This window comes from Pecten maximus, chromosome 7, assembly GCF_902652985.1.
Source record: "Pecten maximus chromosome 7, xPecMax1.1, whole genome shotgun sequence".
NCBI lineage: Eukaryota > Metazoa > Mollusca > Bivalvia > Pectinida > Pectinidae > Pecten > Pecten maximus.
The window spans coordinates 17,594,295-17,610,650 of NC_047021.1; the positions used below are offsets into that span (position 1 = coordinate 17,594,295).

The 16,356-nt window shown below is 37.0% G+C and overlaps 2 protein-coding genes across 2 annotated transcripts in view; one reads left to right on the forward strand and one right to left on the reverse strand.

Annotated features, from left to right (window-relative positions):
• Positions 1–3,564: 3,564 nt before the first annotated feature.
• Positions 3,565–5,069, reverse strand: LOC117331794 (protein ATP6V1FNB-like). Its single transcript, XM_033890681.1, has one exon. The coding sequence runs from the start codon at positions 4,945–4,947 to the stop codon at positions 4,372–4,374; it is 576 nt and encodes a 191-aa protein (XP_033746572.1). The 5' UTR covers positions 4,948–5,069; the 3' UTR covers positions 3,565–4,371.
• Positions 5,070–5,086: 17 nt separating this feature from the next.
• The window catches only part of LOC117331793 (F-box/LRR-repeat protein 5-like), an 85,275-nt gene continuing 74,005 nt past the window's right edge, over positions 5,087–16,356 (forward strand). Inside the window, exons 1-4 of the mRNA XM_033890680.1 lie at positions 5,087–5,215; positions 10,324–10,659; positions 11,809–11,944; positions 15,219–15,434. Coding sequence (XP_033746571.1) covers positions 5,126–5,215; positions 10,324–10,659; positions 11,809–11,944; positions 15,219–15,434 — 778 coding nt within the window. The 5' untranslated portion in view covers positions 5,087–5,125. The remainder of the gene's footprint in view (positions 5,216–10,323; positions 10,660–11,808; positions 11,945–15,218; positions 15,435–16,356) is intronic.

A 16,356-nucleotide genomic window follows, 5' to 3' on the forward strand; every position in this document is an offset into this window, starting at 1 on the left:
ATACAGTAGAACCTCGTTAATCCTCACACTACAATACAGTAGAACCTCGTTAATCCTCACACTACAATACAGTAGCACCTCGTGAATCCTCACACTACAATACAGTAGAACCTCGTTAATCCTCACACTACAATACAGTAGAGCCTTGTTAATCCCCCACACTACAATACAGTAGAACCTCGTTAATCCTCACACTACAACACAGTAGAGCCTCGTTAATCCCCCATACTACAATACAGTAGAACATCGTTAATCCCCCACACTACAATACAGTAGAGCCTCGTTAATCCCCCATACTACAATACAGTAGAACCTCGTTAATCCCCCACACTACAATACAGTAGAGCCTCGTTAATCCCCCACACTACAATACAGTAGAACCTCGTTAATCCTCACACTACAATACAGCAGAGCCTCGTTAATCCCCCACACTACCATACAGTAGAACCTCGTTAATCCTCACACTACAATACAGCAGAGCCTCGTTAATCCCCCACACTACAATACCGTAGAGCCTCGTTAATCCCCATACTACAATACAGTAGAACCTCGTTAATCCCCCACACTACAATACAGTAGAACCTCGTTAATCACCATACTACCATACAGTAGAGCCTCGTTAATCCCCCACACTACAATACAGTAGAACCTCGTTAATCCCCGTAATACAATACAGTAGAACCTCGTTAATCCTCACACTACAATACAGTAGAACCTCGTTAATCCTCACACTACAATACAGTAGAACGTCTAAATGTAAACCCCAGTATATGTTACAAGTATTTCGTGCATATATCGTATATCATGCTCCGCCTACGATTAATTTTCTTTTTAATATGAGATCATTTGATGACGATGTTATCATTTGATTCATATGGTGGTGTTTATAAGATATGTAAGTTGTCAGTGGTATGCCATCTTTTAAATCCGCGTCCCTGTGTCAGTGTCAAGATTTGGAGTTGTTATTATGTTCTGGAATTTGAGACATGTCATTAAACAGACCCTAACACTATATACTATCAATTTGTTTATGTCATTATGGCATGAAATATTGGCAAATAACAGTGATATTGGCTCCATCACCAAGCCGTTATGTATAGATGCATAACTGCCGCTCGGTCTACCATTGTTTATACATTGATTTCATTAGGGTAATAAAGTCCATGCGTTGGTACTATAAAACCCGATTGACATTATGTGTATACCCCGGTGTTTACGGACAGGCCTGTCAATAACCAATACACCTTTGTTTTGGGGTCATTACCATAAGGAAATTATGGCAGCCTGGCACGACACGCTTAATCATACAACAATCGATTAAGTCAGTATATCTACATTATATATATAAAGGAGTGGCGTTCTCAAGCCAGGTACGTACACGTACAAGTCGTCCGTTCACAAAATACGAGTTAACGTAAAGCGGAACGAGTTCTATAAGGAAGCTTTCTAAACCGACGCAAAACTCCTGTTCGTACATAGGTCCAAGTGTATCCGATTCATTGCATAATAACACAAGGGTGTGAGTAAAAGGGTTTTTAATTGTCCCGTAGTTCGTTATTTGCTATACATTCACAATATGTGTTAGTCTAAGACACGTAGTCGAGACCAGAATAAATATGGTGTCGGTAATGGATTTGGAATTTTAGTAACACGATGGTTTCGGTAAATGTTGCAGTCCCTGATGTTGCTGTCCATGACTAACTTGATGATGTCTTGATTGTACTATTTCTCCCACTAGGTGTCACTGTTTTCGAAGACAAAACCTACCGGAGATCGGAGAAACAATATCCCCTACTCGGGATTATCAATCGATGTCACCGGAGCTGTTTTATACCTTACATAAGGGTTAAAAGATGTTCATCGTACCAAAATATCTGTTTAAATTGGTATGGAAACTGATGACAAAGCTAAACTTTATACATATATACCCCTAAGCGCTATTTGATTTGAAAGATTATATAGAATATAACGGAATTATTTTCAATCGTTTTCCAATACCTAATTAGGATCGGGCCATTTTGTGCTTTCTTATGCGAATACACAAACCAAACACATAGAACGGACTAGCTGTACCAGTACTCGAGTCCCTTGTCAAGGTACACTGTGTTTATTTATTGGATATATGCAGGTAAATAATTAACCGAACCTCTCGATCGATACATACTAAAGCAAGTTAAATACCTGTACATGAAAGCCAATACATGGTTATCCGATTTTGCTTGGGAAAATTTTTTATTACAATCTGAAACCATTTATCGACTACTTATGACAATATTCTCTAATCCATCCTGTGTACACCCTCCATATAAATGAATTTAACATTTTACTGTCATTATTGGTTAAAAGAAAACATTTGATGGCGGTCGCAGAGCTCTATGGTGTGCATATCTTGACAATTTTTCGTTTCTTGTTTCGACAAGGTACAGACTCTGTGACATGACTACATTTAATACAAGATCAACATTAAGGAAATATACTTCCTTAAAAAAATAGTATGAATAATATCAATAATAATAATCCATACATGTTCAGGTACACTATCGACTAATCGTCTATATCTATCGATAGACGGACAGTGTCCAAGTCGGATAGGGGGTAGATAGAAACCTGCCTAAAACGACTGACCAAAAAGAGACCTTTTATAGAAAGGTTGGCAAATCGACATATCGTCGTTGTTGGAATTCTTGACAGCATAAGCTATGAAACATCTATGTTTACATACGTGATATATCCGGGAACAAGTTGACACAGGTAGCATGCAGATCTGCAGTCAACATTACAACACAGTCTAGCGGATATTGAATCGACACCGGACATTTCTATGCATACGTAATACAATCGCACCTACACGTCGGATCACTATGCACCCTACAGAAGCCCATTCAGTCCCCGTGTAAAAACCCGTAGGTAGTATAGTCATTCTTCTTCAAAGCAAACTGAAAGTCATTCAGTGTTATTCGCACAAAGGACCTATTGGAAAATACATGTAACCCGACAAAAATATTTATATATTGTCCGGAAATATACGAGAAACCGTGTTATGCAGCATACTATGTATGATGATAGATTTTATGACGAGGTCTTCCTTTTCATACATACTGTATACCTACGACATTGATCGATTGCTGGGTAAACTCTTTTTTTTTCAAGGATAATGTCAATCACACAAGAAAGAAACTGCACAGCACAGTTTTCTTATCATTCTATGAATAATTAAACCCGATCGGCGATCTTTAAAACACGAATTCTGTTCTTCAATACAGTTAAGTACATGAACGGTGAATTCAATTTGAAGGTAGACTTATTTTAAACACAATGCCATCGAGTGGGAAATTGAAAGACGCCAACAGGTCAAAGATATCGGCATATAGTTCCCATTCAAACCTAAATCACGCAGCTATACACAATCGCGTGTATACCAGTGTATCATTTTAAATAATTGATTGTGCTTCCAATATAGCCCATGGGTATACGTACAGCATTGAATATTGTATGTATTATTGTGTGTCATTGGTGAACACACCTGTAAGTAATGTAACGCATGAAAAGAAAACAGAATAAAACTTGTTTTTTACAGTTTTTATGCAAGATTTGTTTTCCTGAATTGGTGTGAAGCTGTAATAGATACATACATATAAAACATACATTAATTTATACTAAAGCCCAGAAATAACTCTACATCAATAAACATTCGTATGTACAAATAAACCATTATGTACAAGTATTTACAATTGGATAAAGACAAAAATCTGCCAGCTTTGGACGGACGGCACTGATTAAGGGTTTGAAAAGAGAACTGGATGAATATTCTCTGATCCATTATGATATGTATATAATTCAAAGTATAATATTCACACATGATAATTATGTACACATTTTCATATTGCATTATAATTAACAATATTACCATACACAAAACAAATACTAGAAGATGCTACGTTGAGCAAATAAAAATAATTTTACGGTGTGGATTTTTATAAGATTTGACAGACATCAAAAATTCCATTAATAATTGATTGCTATAAAAAGTAATAAACACGTTTCCACTCCTAAAGATGTTCAACAAACAAAACACAATTTTATCACAATTATATCCAACAGCTATATATACGTTTAGGTTCCCCTCTCTCCAGGCACATGTTATCCGTAACGAAACCAATAATGGCGCGGTACCAGGAACAATCGTATTATTCACTGAAGCTGGTTACGTACACCAGAACACGGTCACAGACAAGACGAACGACGACACAGTTTGTTTTCCACAAGTGATATCACAAAATGCTTTAGTTTTTCCTCATTAATACTTTTGCAGAAGACTTCATAATTAATTCAAAAGTAAATTAATCATTGTTAATAAGTTAAATGTTACCTTCACACATCGACACAGGGGTTGCCAGGAATGCCAGTCCTTGTGTAAAAGGTATCTGCTACTATCCTTGTACGTCCAAATGGGGGTTTCTTAATTTCACTTTTCTTTACAACATCTCCCAACCGCCATCCATATTCCCAGGAACTAAGTAGAGGGAATTGGAATTTGTCCTCAGGACTCTCCTTGTACCTGTCACATAGATATTGGTACCGACCTTTTCCTTCTTTCGTGAATCCGTCGTACAGCTTATTCCTTACATTTGTAGTAACTGGGTGCATTGCAACATTCAACATTTCGGCTGAAATGTTCTCTCTTAAAGGAACATCTTGGAAATTTGACTTTTTCTTGTTAAATCGCTGTGGTGTTCTGTCTGCTGGTAATTTGTTCAATAAATCCTCAGCTGGTTTCGGTGCGTTTTGGATTTGTCTTCTGGCAACCTCCGACTGTTTGGACTGTGCCATTGAATTAGACTTGTCTGTCTTTTTAAAGTACCATGCCAGCCTTGAATCACGCTCCTTGTTGTATGATTCTTCTAAAAACTTCTGTATCTGCGTACTCGCAGGATAATTTCGGGCCATCTTGTATGTTTTGCCCGGATTCTTCAAGTTAAGAAACTGCTGTACAAGACTCGCTAATCTTGTAAAGTTTTGATATGCCGCGACACCGCACGAGCGACCATAGCAACACGACGCGTCACAGTCACACGAGAGTTCGACGAGATTCTTCGAGATTTAATACTTCCTATCAAAACACAACATGGCGCCGAAGTCTTGGCCTGACGAGGTGGACGTTTTCACTATTCCTCATTCTAGAATGAAGGAATTAGTGCAAAAATATTTAAACATGGTACGCACGTCCGTCACGTTATAATGGTTTGACAAAATACATGTATATTGGTTGACGGTTACGTTAAATATAGATCGAAGATGATAATGTGAAGATGATGACACGAAAAATAAGCTTGAATCTAATCCATCACTTGGTAATATCTGAATATACGTTGTCCTTCTGTAATAGAAACATATATCATCACAGCAATGAATGGCTGTTTTTATCAGTCTTGTTAGTTACAGAAATAAGAACAGATCATTTGTAGTCAAATTTGCATATGACAAATATCTGACCACCGATAGGCACAGTTCATTGTTCGCGAATTTAGATTTTTGTATAACCGTTATTAGATTAAAATTACAATAGTGTAGATTCTACATATAAAAAATATCACCTAGCTTCACAAAAGGAGGGTCGCAGGTTTGATCTCGGGTAGAAGCACACTACTCGTTCTCCTGTTACATATGGTGCCATTGACCACTCCAAGTTTATATAATTCACTGGTATAAAGGCCTCGAAATAAGTCTTCTGTCTTGTATAGAGGCATCAATCATTATTTGAACATCATGGTGGTGTAGAAATTGGGAACTTTTTCCCCCTACACTGACTTTGAGTCCCGGCTGCGCGCGCACAGTTTACTAAATGTTATTTACATTTAAAAGATCAATAGTTGAGATATTATTAGTAGGTATATATTCATAAATAGAGGGTATCTTATAGTGTAAATGGTATATATACAAATGTTTGTTAACTTATGAATGTTAAATTGATGTTTAATTTCTGGTTATTTGTCAAGTGGTGGAGCAATCCCCACACAACTTAAACAGAGAATCAATAATTGGCTTATTCACACAATGTTAAAACACTGTACTCTTGCTATAAGCGGCACTTGGCTACATGATCTATAGAATGTTCTTTAGGTAACAAAGATGCACAGTACAGGCAGCAAAGCTTGGGATGCTGGGATTACACTTCTGTTTCCATTTAGGAGAACTTGACATTGCTATTCTTCCAGTGACTATTGAGCTTGGTCTTGAAACTATTGACAGTTCTTGCGGTCACCACATCATCTGGTAATCAGATTGACAACACAGTTTGAAATGTGTTTTTACTCGTATTAAGGTGGAACTGCTTTTTGAACAGTTTGTTGACATTACCTCTGGTAGCTGTGTAATTGCGTTGACAAAACATTCTGCTTGAATCTATGTGATCAATGTTATTTATAATTTTGTAGAGTTGAATCAGGTCAGGTCAACGTTTGCGACTGTACTCCAGCGTGGGTAGTCCTAATGTCCTCAGACGGCGTTCATAGGGTAATTCCTTGAGGGTTGGTACCGAGACCATACAGTTGTCAAATACTCCAGGTGGGGTCTCACCAAGGTTTTATATAGTGTGGTAAATATTGCTGGGTCCATGTGAGTGAAGGTTCTGAAAATTACTCACATTATCTGGTTAGCCTTTGCTGCTGATGAGTTGGATTGTTCGGAAAAACTTAGTTTGTCATCTATTCTTACTCCAAGGTCTGTTTCATATTGGACTTTTTGGATCTGGACTTCCGTTCCGGTTAGAAAGTCCCTAATCCAGTTGAGAGTATTTCCTTTGATTCCATATTTCTCAATCTTGTATAGCAAAAGGCTGTGAGAGACCTTGTCGAAGCTTTGCTAAAGTCTAAATATATTACATCCCTCATCCATAGCCGAGATCCAATCTTCAATGGATTCAAGGAGTTGGGTAGCACAGGAGCGGCCCAGACGGAAAGCGTACTGTTTTTTGGAGAAGAGGTTATTTTTATCCATGTGTTTGACTATCTTGTCCCTGACTATTCGCTGAAGGATCTTACAAGGTGCGGAAGTTAAGCTAATCTGTCTATAGTTGCAGGGATCCTTCCTTAAGCCTTTTTTAAATATAGGACACACATTTGCTTTTTTCCAAGCATCCGGGAGTTTCCCTTCTTGGATTGACTTATTAAAGATGGAGGTAAGGAATTCGAAGTGTTTAGTTTCTTGGGCAGTCTTCACCATCAACATCGGATGTATATTGTCAGGCCCCGGTGATTTATTTGGATTGACTTTTGAGATGGCCTTGACAACAATTTCTTCTGTTATTGTTATGTCTTCTAATCGTCTGTTGTATGTCCTCTCATTAAGGGTTGGAGTGGAATTCATAGGGGCATTGGTGACAAATACACTGGCAAAGTAGTTGTTAATTGTATTAGCTATTTCCTCTGGTGTTGTTGCTATGTCTTCAGTTGGCTTTACGATATTGCTAATAGTGGAGGCCGTTTTTGTTTTCGACTGGACGTATTTCCAGAATAGCTTCGGGTTTGTTTTGATCTTGTCAGCCAAGTCCTTTTCATAGGTGTATTTTGACCTTCTGATAGCTTCAGTGGCCCAGTTTCTTGCTATCTTGAAATTATTATAGTTATGTGTCGTCTTACAGTGAAGATATTTTGTCCACATCTGATTTTTCCTCCTTATCTTTTCTTTAGAGCTCTTGTTTATGTATGGCTTTTTATACTTTCTCTGGTGGTCTTTAAACACGGGAACATTTTCTTGTATTTCATGGGCAAAGTATTTTTCAAAGATCTCCCATGCTTCTGCAGTATTGGGTGAGTTCTCAATTTCGGCAATATCAATCTTCATTAGATTATTGGCAATAGCTGTATAGTCACCTTTGGGGAAATTAAGTCTAGGAGCATTTGTATCATTTTGGGTTGTTTCTGTGTAAGCGATGAAGTCAAAAGATAATACAACATGGTCGCTGAGTCCAAGGCTAGGGTTGGAAATTAGGTTTTCAATCATTCCCTCCTCATTGGTTATGATGAGATCCAATACATTGCTATTCTGTTCTTCTCTGTGGCGTGTTGGTTGTAATACATGTTGGGTGAAGTAGCAATCTTTGATCTTTGATAAGAATTTATGCGCAGGGTGTATATGTCCAACATTAGTCTTTCCTGTTTCCAGTCTATTTCTTTATAATTTAGGTCTCCAACAATGAGAACATGTGAAAAGTTGGATTGTTCTATCGTCTCCAATATCTCTAATATCCTCGGCGTTGTTTGGGCTCCTATAAATATTGCATATTAGTAGTTGGTCGCAATTTTTGAGACTTATTTTGCAGGCTACTTGGTCAACAAGGGGATCAATTTCGACGTACTCGGCGTTGATTTCACTTTTTGTAAAGGTAATTGAGCCTCTCCTCATGTTTTTTGCTTTAATTAGATGGTAATTGTCCAGTTGATATATCAGGTAGTCATACTGGTAAGAAGATATCTTTGGTAGGACTTCTGTTAGACATATGACATCTGGGTTGTTTCTGTCTATGAATTCTTCTAGTTCAACTTTCTTTGTAGGTGTTAATACATCGCAGTTTGTATAGGCTACTGAGATTTTGTTAGTACTCCCAACTTCGACACTTGTGGCTGTAGAGTTAAAAATGGTAAAACTAGCGTCCTATCTGGATGAATTATTTTCGACGAGCGCCCCGTTACATTGGTTGTCGTCGGAGTCAATGGCGTAGGCCATGGTATCTTCATTGCTCTGGTCTAGCAATGTATGGGAAGAGTGGAGCGTAGTGGTACACATCTGCTTTGACCGTCATTATTTGAGGCGATAGGCTCTTGATTGGACTTATAAAATTTGTCGTATATGCTGACCTTTGTTTGTTATGGAATAAACCCTTAGTGCCTTGTCCTTTGGGTGTACCGTTTGATGGTTTGACAGGAGAACCTGTGGCGGGGCGATCCCGAAACAGCAGGTCACTCCTACAGGATACAACTTTGGGTGCTTTCCTGTTTTTGGTTGTTAATCTCATTGGTGGTTCTTCTGGTATTTCTGACTGAGTGACTTTCTGCCTCTCCTTCGTTTTGGCTAAGTATTTAGTCTTCCTCTCCTCTCTCTGTAGTTTTATGAGATCTTTTGTCAAAATTACTTTCTTGAGTCGGTCAGGCACCTTCTCCTTAATGTATCGAGCATTCTCCAGGGGTAGCTTGCGATCTTGTTTGTTCTTCAACACCTACACTAGGGGCCTAGTGGAGTCTTTGTTATATCTCCCGATCCTATAACTTGCCGCAGTTTCAGGGATGCTATCACCCAAGGCCATACAGAGGTCAGAAAATGCACGCGTATCATTCACCTTTATTTCTTTGCTGCTTTGTGTGGTGCTCTCAGGAACATGGAATAGAATAATATTTAATTCTCTCAATTTCCGGTCTTGTAGCTCCTTGGTTCGTTCATCTACAAGGTCAAAGATGTTGTTTTTAAGGTCCTGAACAATCTCATCTTTTCTTTCGTGTGCTTCATTTCATCCTTGATAGTGTCCTTAGCTGACGTTTCTACTTGTATATATATGAGAATGAGAGACCTACATTTTATAACAGAGGTAGAACCTAGCCTGGGTTGATGTGTGTTTGGGGCAAACACATTTGAAAAGTTGGGAAGAGGGGTGGGGGTGGAGTAGTGTGACAGGTTTTAATTGCAAATAGTGTATAAAGTGAAACAGCTGCCTTTTATCTGCGGGCTTGGGGGAACGTCTGTTTAGGTAATTCAGTAGAGTGGCAGAGAATTAAGTTGAGTGTCACAGGTTCGGTCCCCAGTGGAGGCAGTACTGCACTGTTCCCTTCTACATTACAATCCCAGCAGAGTTAATTCTTATACTTTATGAGTTGAGATTTCTTTAGGAATTATCAGGTTTTTTTACATTGTCATTCACATCAACACTGAAAATAAATATTTGTATCCTCATTGGTAAAAGATTATAATGTTCCATTTATTTTTAATGTTAAACATGGGTTTGTTTCTGGAGTGAGCTAGGACATGTATTGTCTTTCAACCCTTTCAGTTTGTCAACAAGTTGACCATGACTCTCATGTTTAAATATTTTAACTACATTTCATTGATCATCTAGTATTTGTACTGTTTCTGCATGTGTCTAGGACTGATTTTATATTTCAGGCAATTAGCATTAATTAATAACATTTAAATTGTAATACATATAATGGTTTGTATAGATTACGGTTATGGTGTACTACCATTTTCTTATCTATAATTTGAGATTATTTAGGCAAATGTCTACAATAAAGCTTATGAAAATTTTACTGAAATGAAAAATTTGTAATATTTCAGGTGTCGGATATCAACTTTACTAATGTTGGACACCTGACTTCGTTGTTGGAAAACCTTTGCAACACCTTTAAAGAGTTCCACAATCATGAGCAAGTGGAGAATCAGTTCATCATGAATAAACTCAAAGAGAAACTCAAGTGTCTGTCTATAAAGAACCATGCTGTCTGTAACTGTCATTCAGACAACAGACTGACAGAGATGCTGAACCTCTTCCAGGATGGGTACAAGTGTACTGAGAAGACTGATGCTGATAGAATCAATTATGGGATCAAACTTAGGACTGCACTGGAAGAGTTTACAAACAGCTTCCTCCCTCACATGGAGGAGGAGGAAGAGGTAGGTTTAAATCTGTTCAGTATTGTTTATAAAAGTATACGATAATAATACTGCACATACATGTTAAATACAACTGATTATACAATCTGGATTGTTGGATAGAGAGGACAGACAACATTGACTTAATGAAAATATCCTACCTACACATTGATACATATGGAATGGTAACTTTATCATTTCTAATTAAATAAATAAAGGCCATATTTGAAATAAACTGAGCATTTGCGTGTAGTGTTTGTAGACATTAATGAACTGATTTAAGTGTTGTATGATGAAATTGTTTGTATACACATTACCATAATAACAAATTAATACATGCCTGTATCAAAATTTAATTGCCTCTCCCCCTTAAAAATCAATTATAAATAAAAAGAAGAAAAAAGCAAAAAAAACTTGCCTAAAAACAATAAAAATCCAAATCATTAATGTTTGGCCGATCATTGATTATAATCCAAAATTAATCGATTGGAAAGAATTCTAACGACATTTATCATAAAATATCATAATTGATCAGTGAGATTTCATCCTGAATTTTCCTGTATTCTGGAATCCAGGGGTGTAAAAAAAAAAATCAAGTATTTAAACTGTTTTCAAATCTTTAAACAACTTCATAATAACCAAGATGGCCAGTATTATGATATTGGGCCAGTAAAATGCTGGGATTAAGGACTACACATTTTGTTCAAATAAATGACCTTGGGCTTGACATACTTTCAAGTTCAGAGGGGTTGGATCTTTTTACAACTTTTTCTCAATGACCAATAGGCATAGGGTAGTTATATTGGGCCAGTAGCATGCTGGGATGAAGGGCTACCAAGTTTGTTCAAATGAATGACCTTGACCTTTTGAGGTCAATGGTCAAATGTGTTTAAATATTTTAATGTCTTCTCAATTACCAGGAGGCCCAGTGTCATGATATTAGGCAATTTTAAGTAACATAATGATATAAAGGCCAGCAAAGATTGTTAAAATAAACTAGATCTTTATATACTTTCAAGGTCATGACAGAGGGTCTCAGTTTTAAAACAAAACACATGTACAGTCTATCAGTATACATACCAGAACTCAGATGACTGATTAGGGCCTGAAGTTTCTGTAGGTGTTTTGGAAGTTCATTATGAAAAGATTACATTTTAATTCATGTTGCAGATATTTCAGCCAATGTTGATTGAGTACTTCAGCTATGATGAGCTGTGTGACATCAAGAATGAGGTTCTTATGCATCATTCAATTACCGGTAACACAGGACATAAGGAAGGAAAACTAAAGGAAGAGGAATTGATGTGTAGGTATTTAATTAGTGTAAATAGCATATGCTTATGGTGGGTTCTTCAAATATCTATATTTACAGTCCAACCCACTTAACAAAACTCTGATAATACAAAAGCTCCCTTAATACGAACGAAAACTAAATCCGTGATCATTATTCTTATATTGTTTATCCACTTAATACGAATCAGTTACAAGGAAAATGCAGTTGAACACTGATTGTATTGTTTTAAACCCAAATAATACGAACTGTCCGAGTCAGTGAAGTGTAACAGGTAAGTTTTAATAACGTTTGTTATGTACCGATGTACCAAAGACTTCAGAGTCAATGTGTGCGATGTGATTGACTGGCTTTGTAGGTGAGTCATATGGTGTCGACACATCCTATCAACAAGTGCTTCGGGAAGGCGGGGTTTACTGTCAATCAACTTGAGATGGACAACGACCCGGATGGCGACCTTCCTTTGCCGAGTTTCGACTTCTCCTGCCTGCTATCAATACTATCAAGGTTGAGCAATATCTTGATATTGACAGCAGTATTGTAACAAGAGATTTCTGAGGCTGACATCAGTTCTGTGAAAGGAGCTGAGCTCCACGACTACGAGAGCGATGATTAGAGCTGAGAATCACCACCAAACTCACGATACGATACGTATCACAATACTGATCGGCGATACCATAAGTATCGTGATTCATTGAGATTCCTATAGGATATTAAGCATGGGAATGGAATTTGTTGACTTTAACATATAATTCTGTGAATAATATGATTCAATAAAGATAGTGATGTAATTTCAATGAATTTATTTACTTTATAATGTAATTTAATAACTCAAACAAATGCATACTTTGTATAAAACATAGAAAATAAAAGATGAATTATTGATAAGATAAAATAATAATTTGGTAATGACTCTTTTCAGTCTAAATGACAGCTGACACATGTAAAAGGAATGTATTAAATACAGTTAATTATACAATGTGTATAATGTTATGCATACTTAACGGACAGAATCAATCCAAATTTAATAATCAAAAAAGTCTATCAGAAAGGAAATTTAAATGGAATATTAAATATCCATTTCACCACTATCAGAAAATTCTCGACTCTGAGTTATTTAACTAATAAGTTAAAATATCCATTTTTCTGAGGAACAAATGTCGAAATGATACAAATATATCAATAAAATTAAATAACTAGAACACTTTCAACTAGAATTCAGAGCAACAATTAGATAGAATAACTCCTTAGATTTTTCTCTTCTTGATAATCAGGAAGAAATAATACAGACATGTCAATAAAATTAAATGACTAGAGACCACTTTAAACTAGGATCCATAGCAATAGAAAGTGCTAATTGAACCATAATATCATTTATATCACCATCGATTCAAATTCACCAATTTCATAATTACTGCAACAAAAACCCCACAAAAACAGATTCGATGTTTGTAGTTCATTGTCAACGAATGGCGCAACATAGATTCATTTCAAGTTTTGATTGTTTAAATTCTTTTTTTTTCTAATTTATATCATTGGTGTAAGAAGGCCGTGTATTGTCAACATTAATCGGCGCTGCTGTGGGTATTCCTACAGCAGACCACCCCTGGAGATGTTATGCCATGGTGCCGACGAAGATGTGTTGTCATATTTGTGGTGTTACCACTGTATGCTGGGGATGCCTGACATAGCCTGCAGGCCACCCGTTTTCTACTGGTTCCTTTTATAAAGCCGAAACTCTTCCACACAGTAGCCTTAAATGCGTCTGGTGCATTTTCTTTTACTAACCCGCCGGCTTCTGCTTCTATTGCTGCCATTGTAATTGAATTAAAGAGCGCCTCCGGGGGCGATAACTCTTTACTTTAGGTCTCACACCACCATTTGTAAACATCGCGATTCTTGGAAAAGTAACGATTCTGACATCGCTATTTCGTTACGGTTCGATTCAATCGATGTACCGGTGAATCATTACAGCTCTAGCGATGATAATGATGATGATTATAATTGTGACCTAGAAATATGTGTTACTGATAGCGAGGCCTGTGAATACCTTGAAAAATAAAAATAATCCATAGAAAATTAAAATGACGTCGATGATTGTATTTTCGAAAGTTAAAATGTTTCATTTTTGATACTAATTAAATAAAAAAGTAACTTATCTCTATCTCTAAGAAAGTGTTCAATGGATCTTCCTCATGTTCAATTTTGAGACTGATTGGAAAACAAAATGGCCTGTATGTGATCATGAAAATCTTGGGTCTTGACAGTTAGTTTGTAATCACCGTTTCTATGGAATTCCATAAGCAACAGTGTCCTGCCTACTGCTTACAGCCAACTGGTTACTTCATGCTGCTAACTGCCACTACTTACTGACTACTGCCCTCTGCCTAGTGGAGAGTACAAGTCGGACTTTCTATGTGTAACAATGGCAGAAATTTGTTGAAACTGGTAAGAAGTGGAGGCAGTAAGCAGTGGATCTATAGCTGGTAGTATGCTGTATAACTGACGGTACACAGTAGACAGTGGGTCTATAACTGGCAGTATGCTGTATAACTGACAGTACGCAGTAGACAGTGGGTCTATAACTGACAGTATGCTGTATAACTGACAGTACGCAGTAAACAGTGGGTCTATAACTGGTAGTACGCAGTATAACTGGCAGTATGCAGAAGACAGTGGGTCTATAACTGGCAGTATGCGGTATAACTGACAGTACGCAGTAGACAGTGGGTCTATAACTGACAGTATGCAGTAGACTGTGGGTCTATAACTGACAGTATGCAGTAGACTGTGGGTCTATAACTGACAGTACGCAGTAGACAATGGGTCTATAACTGACAGTATGCAGTAGACTGTGGGTCTATAACTGACAGTACGCAGTAGACAGTGGGTCTATAACTGGCAGTACGCAGTAGACAGTGGGTCTATAACTGACAGTACGCAGTAGACATTGGGTCTATAACTGACAGTACGCAGTAGACAATGGGTCTATAACTGACAGTACACAGTAAACAATGGGTCTATAACTCCAGGCAGTATGCAGTATAACTGACAGTAAGCAATAAGCAGTAAGCAGTGAAAGTAGTTAAAATATAACAAACTGTAAGCGGGATGCTGTTGTTTATGGAATTACGTACGATTCCTGAGAAATTGATCGATGAATATTTCCTATTTCATTTGGTGGTTTCTTCTTTTTCACTACTGGTAATTACATGCAGTAGGACAGGGTACCTATGTATAATAGCTTCAATAGAAAAAAAAATCCTTATTAATGTATATGTGTTGGCAGGTTATGAATTCCAGGAAAAAGACGAGTGGGAAAAGTCTGAGAAAGAAGTGGAATACAGAGGTATAGACAATCTACCAGAAGAACTGATGCTGAAAATCTTCTCCCACCTCAACCCTCGCCAGCTCTGTAGCTGTGCCCAAGTATCCCAACGCTGGAATGAATTGGCTACTGATGGCTCCCTGTGGAAAACCATCTTGCCTGTACAGTGGTCTATGGGTAAAAAAATACTTTATAAATTCATTTTAAGGTGTTTAAATGTACTATTTGGTTGTTTTTTTCTCACAATAAGATGGTATTGTAACAATCAAACTTAACATTAAACGGTATTACTGATTTGTATAAGAAAGTTATGATGGATTTTATCAAATTCTTCTTAGACTAAATTCATTCATTTTTGTTTTCTGGTTTAACATTTGCTTTAAATGACTAATGGGTGATGGCTGTGTATCAAAATTAAACAAAACAAATTTTAATGCTCGACTTGGTAATAATTTTCTTTCGACATTTGAGCCAGTGTCAAAACAAGGCAGGCTGAGGGCTCTCTCCCATGTCAAAGACAAACCAAAGTATATAAGCTTTGTCCTTGCTACTTAATGTAAAGTTTTGAAATGAGTTTGTGATGAGGACTGTATGTCTGTGGTAAGTATGATGTGACGGCATTTTTCACACGACACCCTGTTATGACATCTCAGAAGGAAAACACTATAAAATGCCACTAAAGTTATACTATTACCTGTAGACACAGTCTTCATAGGATCTTAGTATTTGTTAGTTATTAGCACATAAATAAGTTTTGGAACACTTCATGAATATGACAGAGTTAAGTATATATAGCAGTCAAAGGGAGATAATTATGTTATACACATTATGATAGATTCCACACAAATTTCAAAATATATTGTTGATCTGTAGCTTTTAAGAACTCTTTCTTATGACATTTAAAACTATTGTAAACATCGAAATATCTCTTCTGTGGTCAGTTTGGACATGTAAAATTGGTGGGAAAACCCTGATCAGTGTAAAATTAGTCTCTAAATCAATGGTCACTGGATCATAGATTTGATTGAAAGTATTAGGTAAATACAATATATGTCCGCTATTAACTTATAATTCTGCTGGGATGGCAATTATATTGCTT

Excerpts from the sequence above, each read along its gene's own strand:
- LOC117331794 (XM_033890681.1), bottom strand. The coding sequence starts at position 4,947 with ATGGCCCGAAATTATCCTGCGAGTACGCAGATACAGAAGTTTTTAGAA.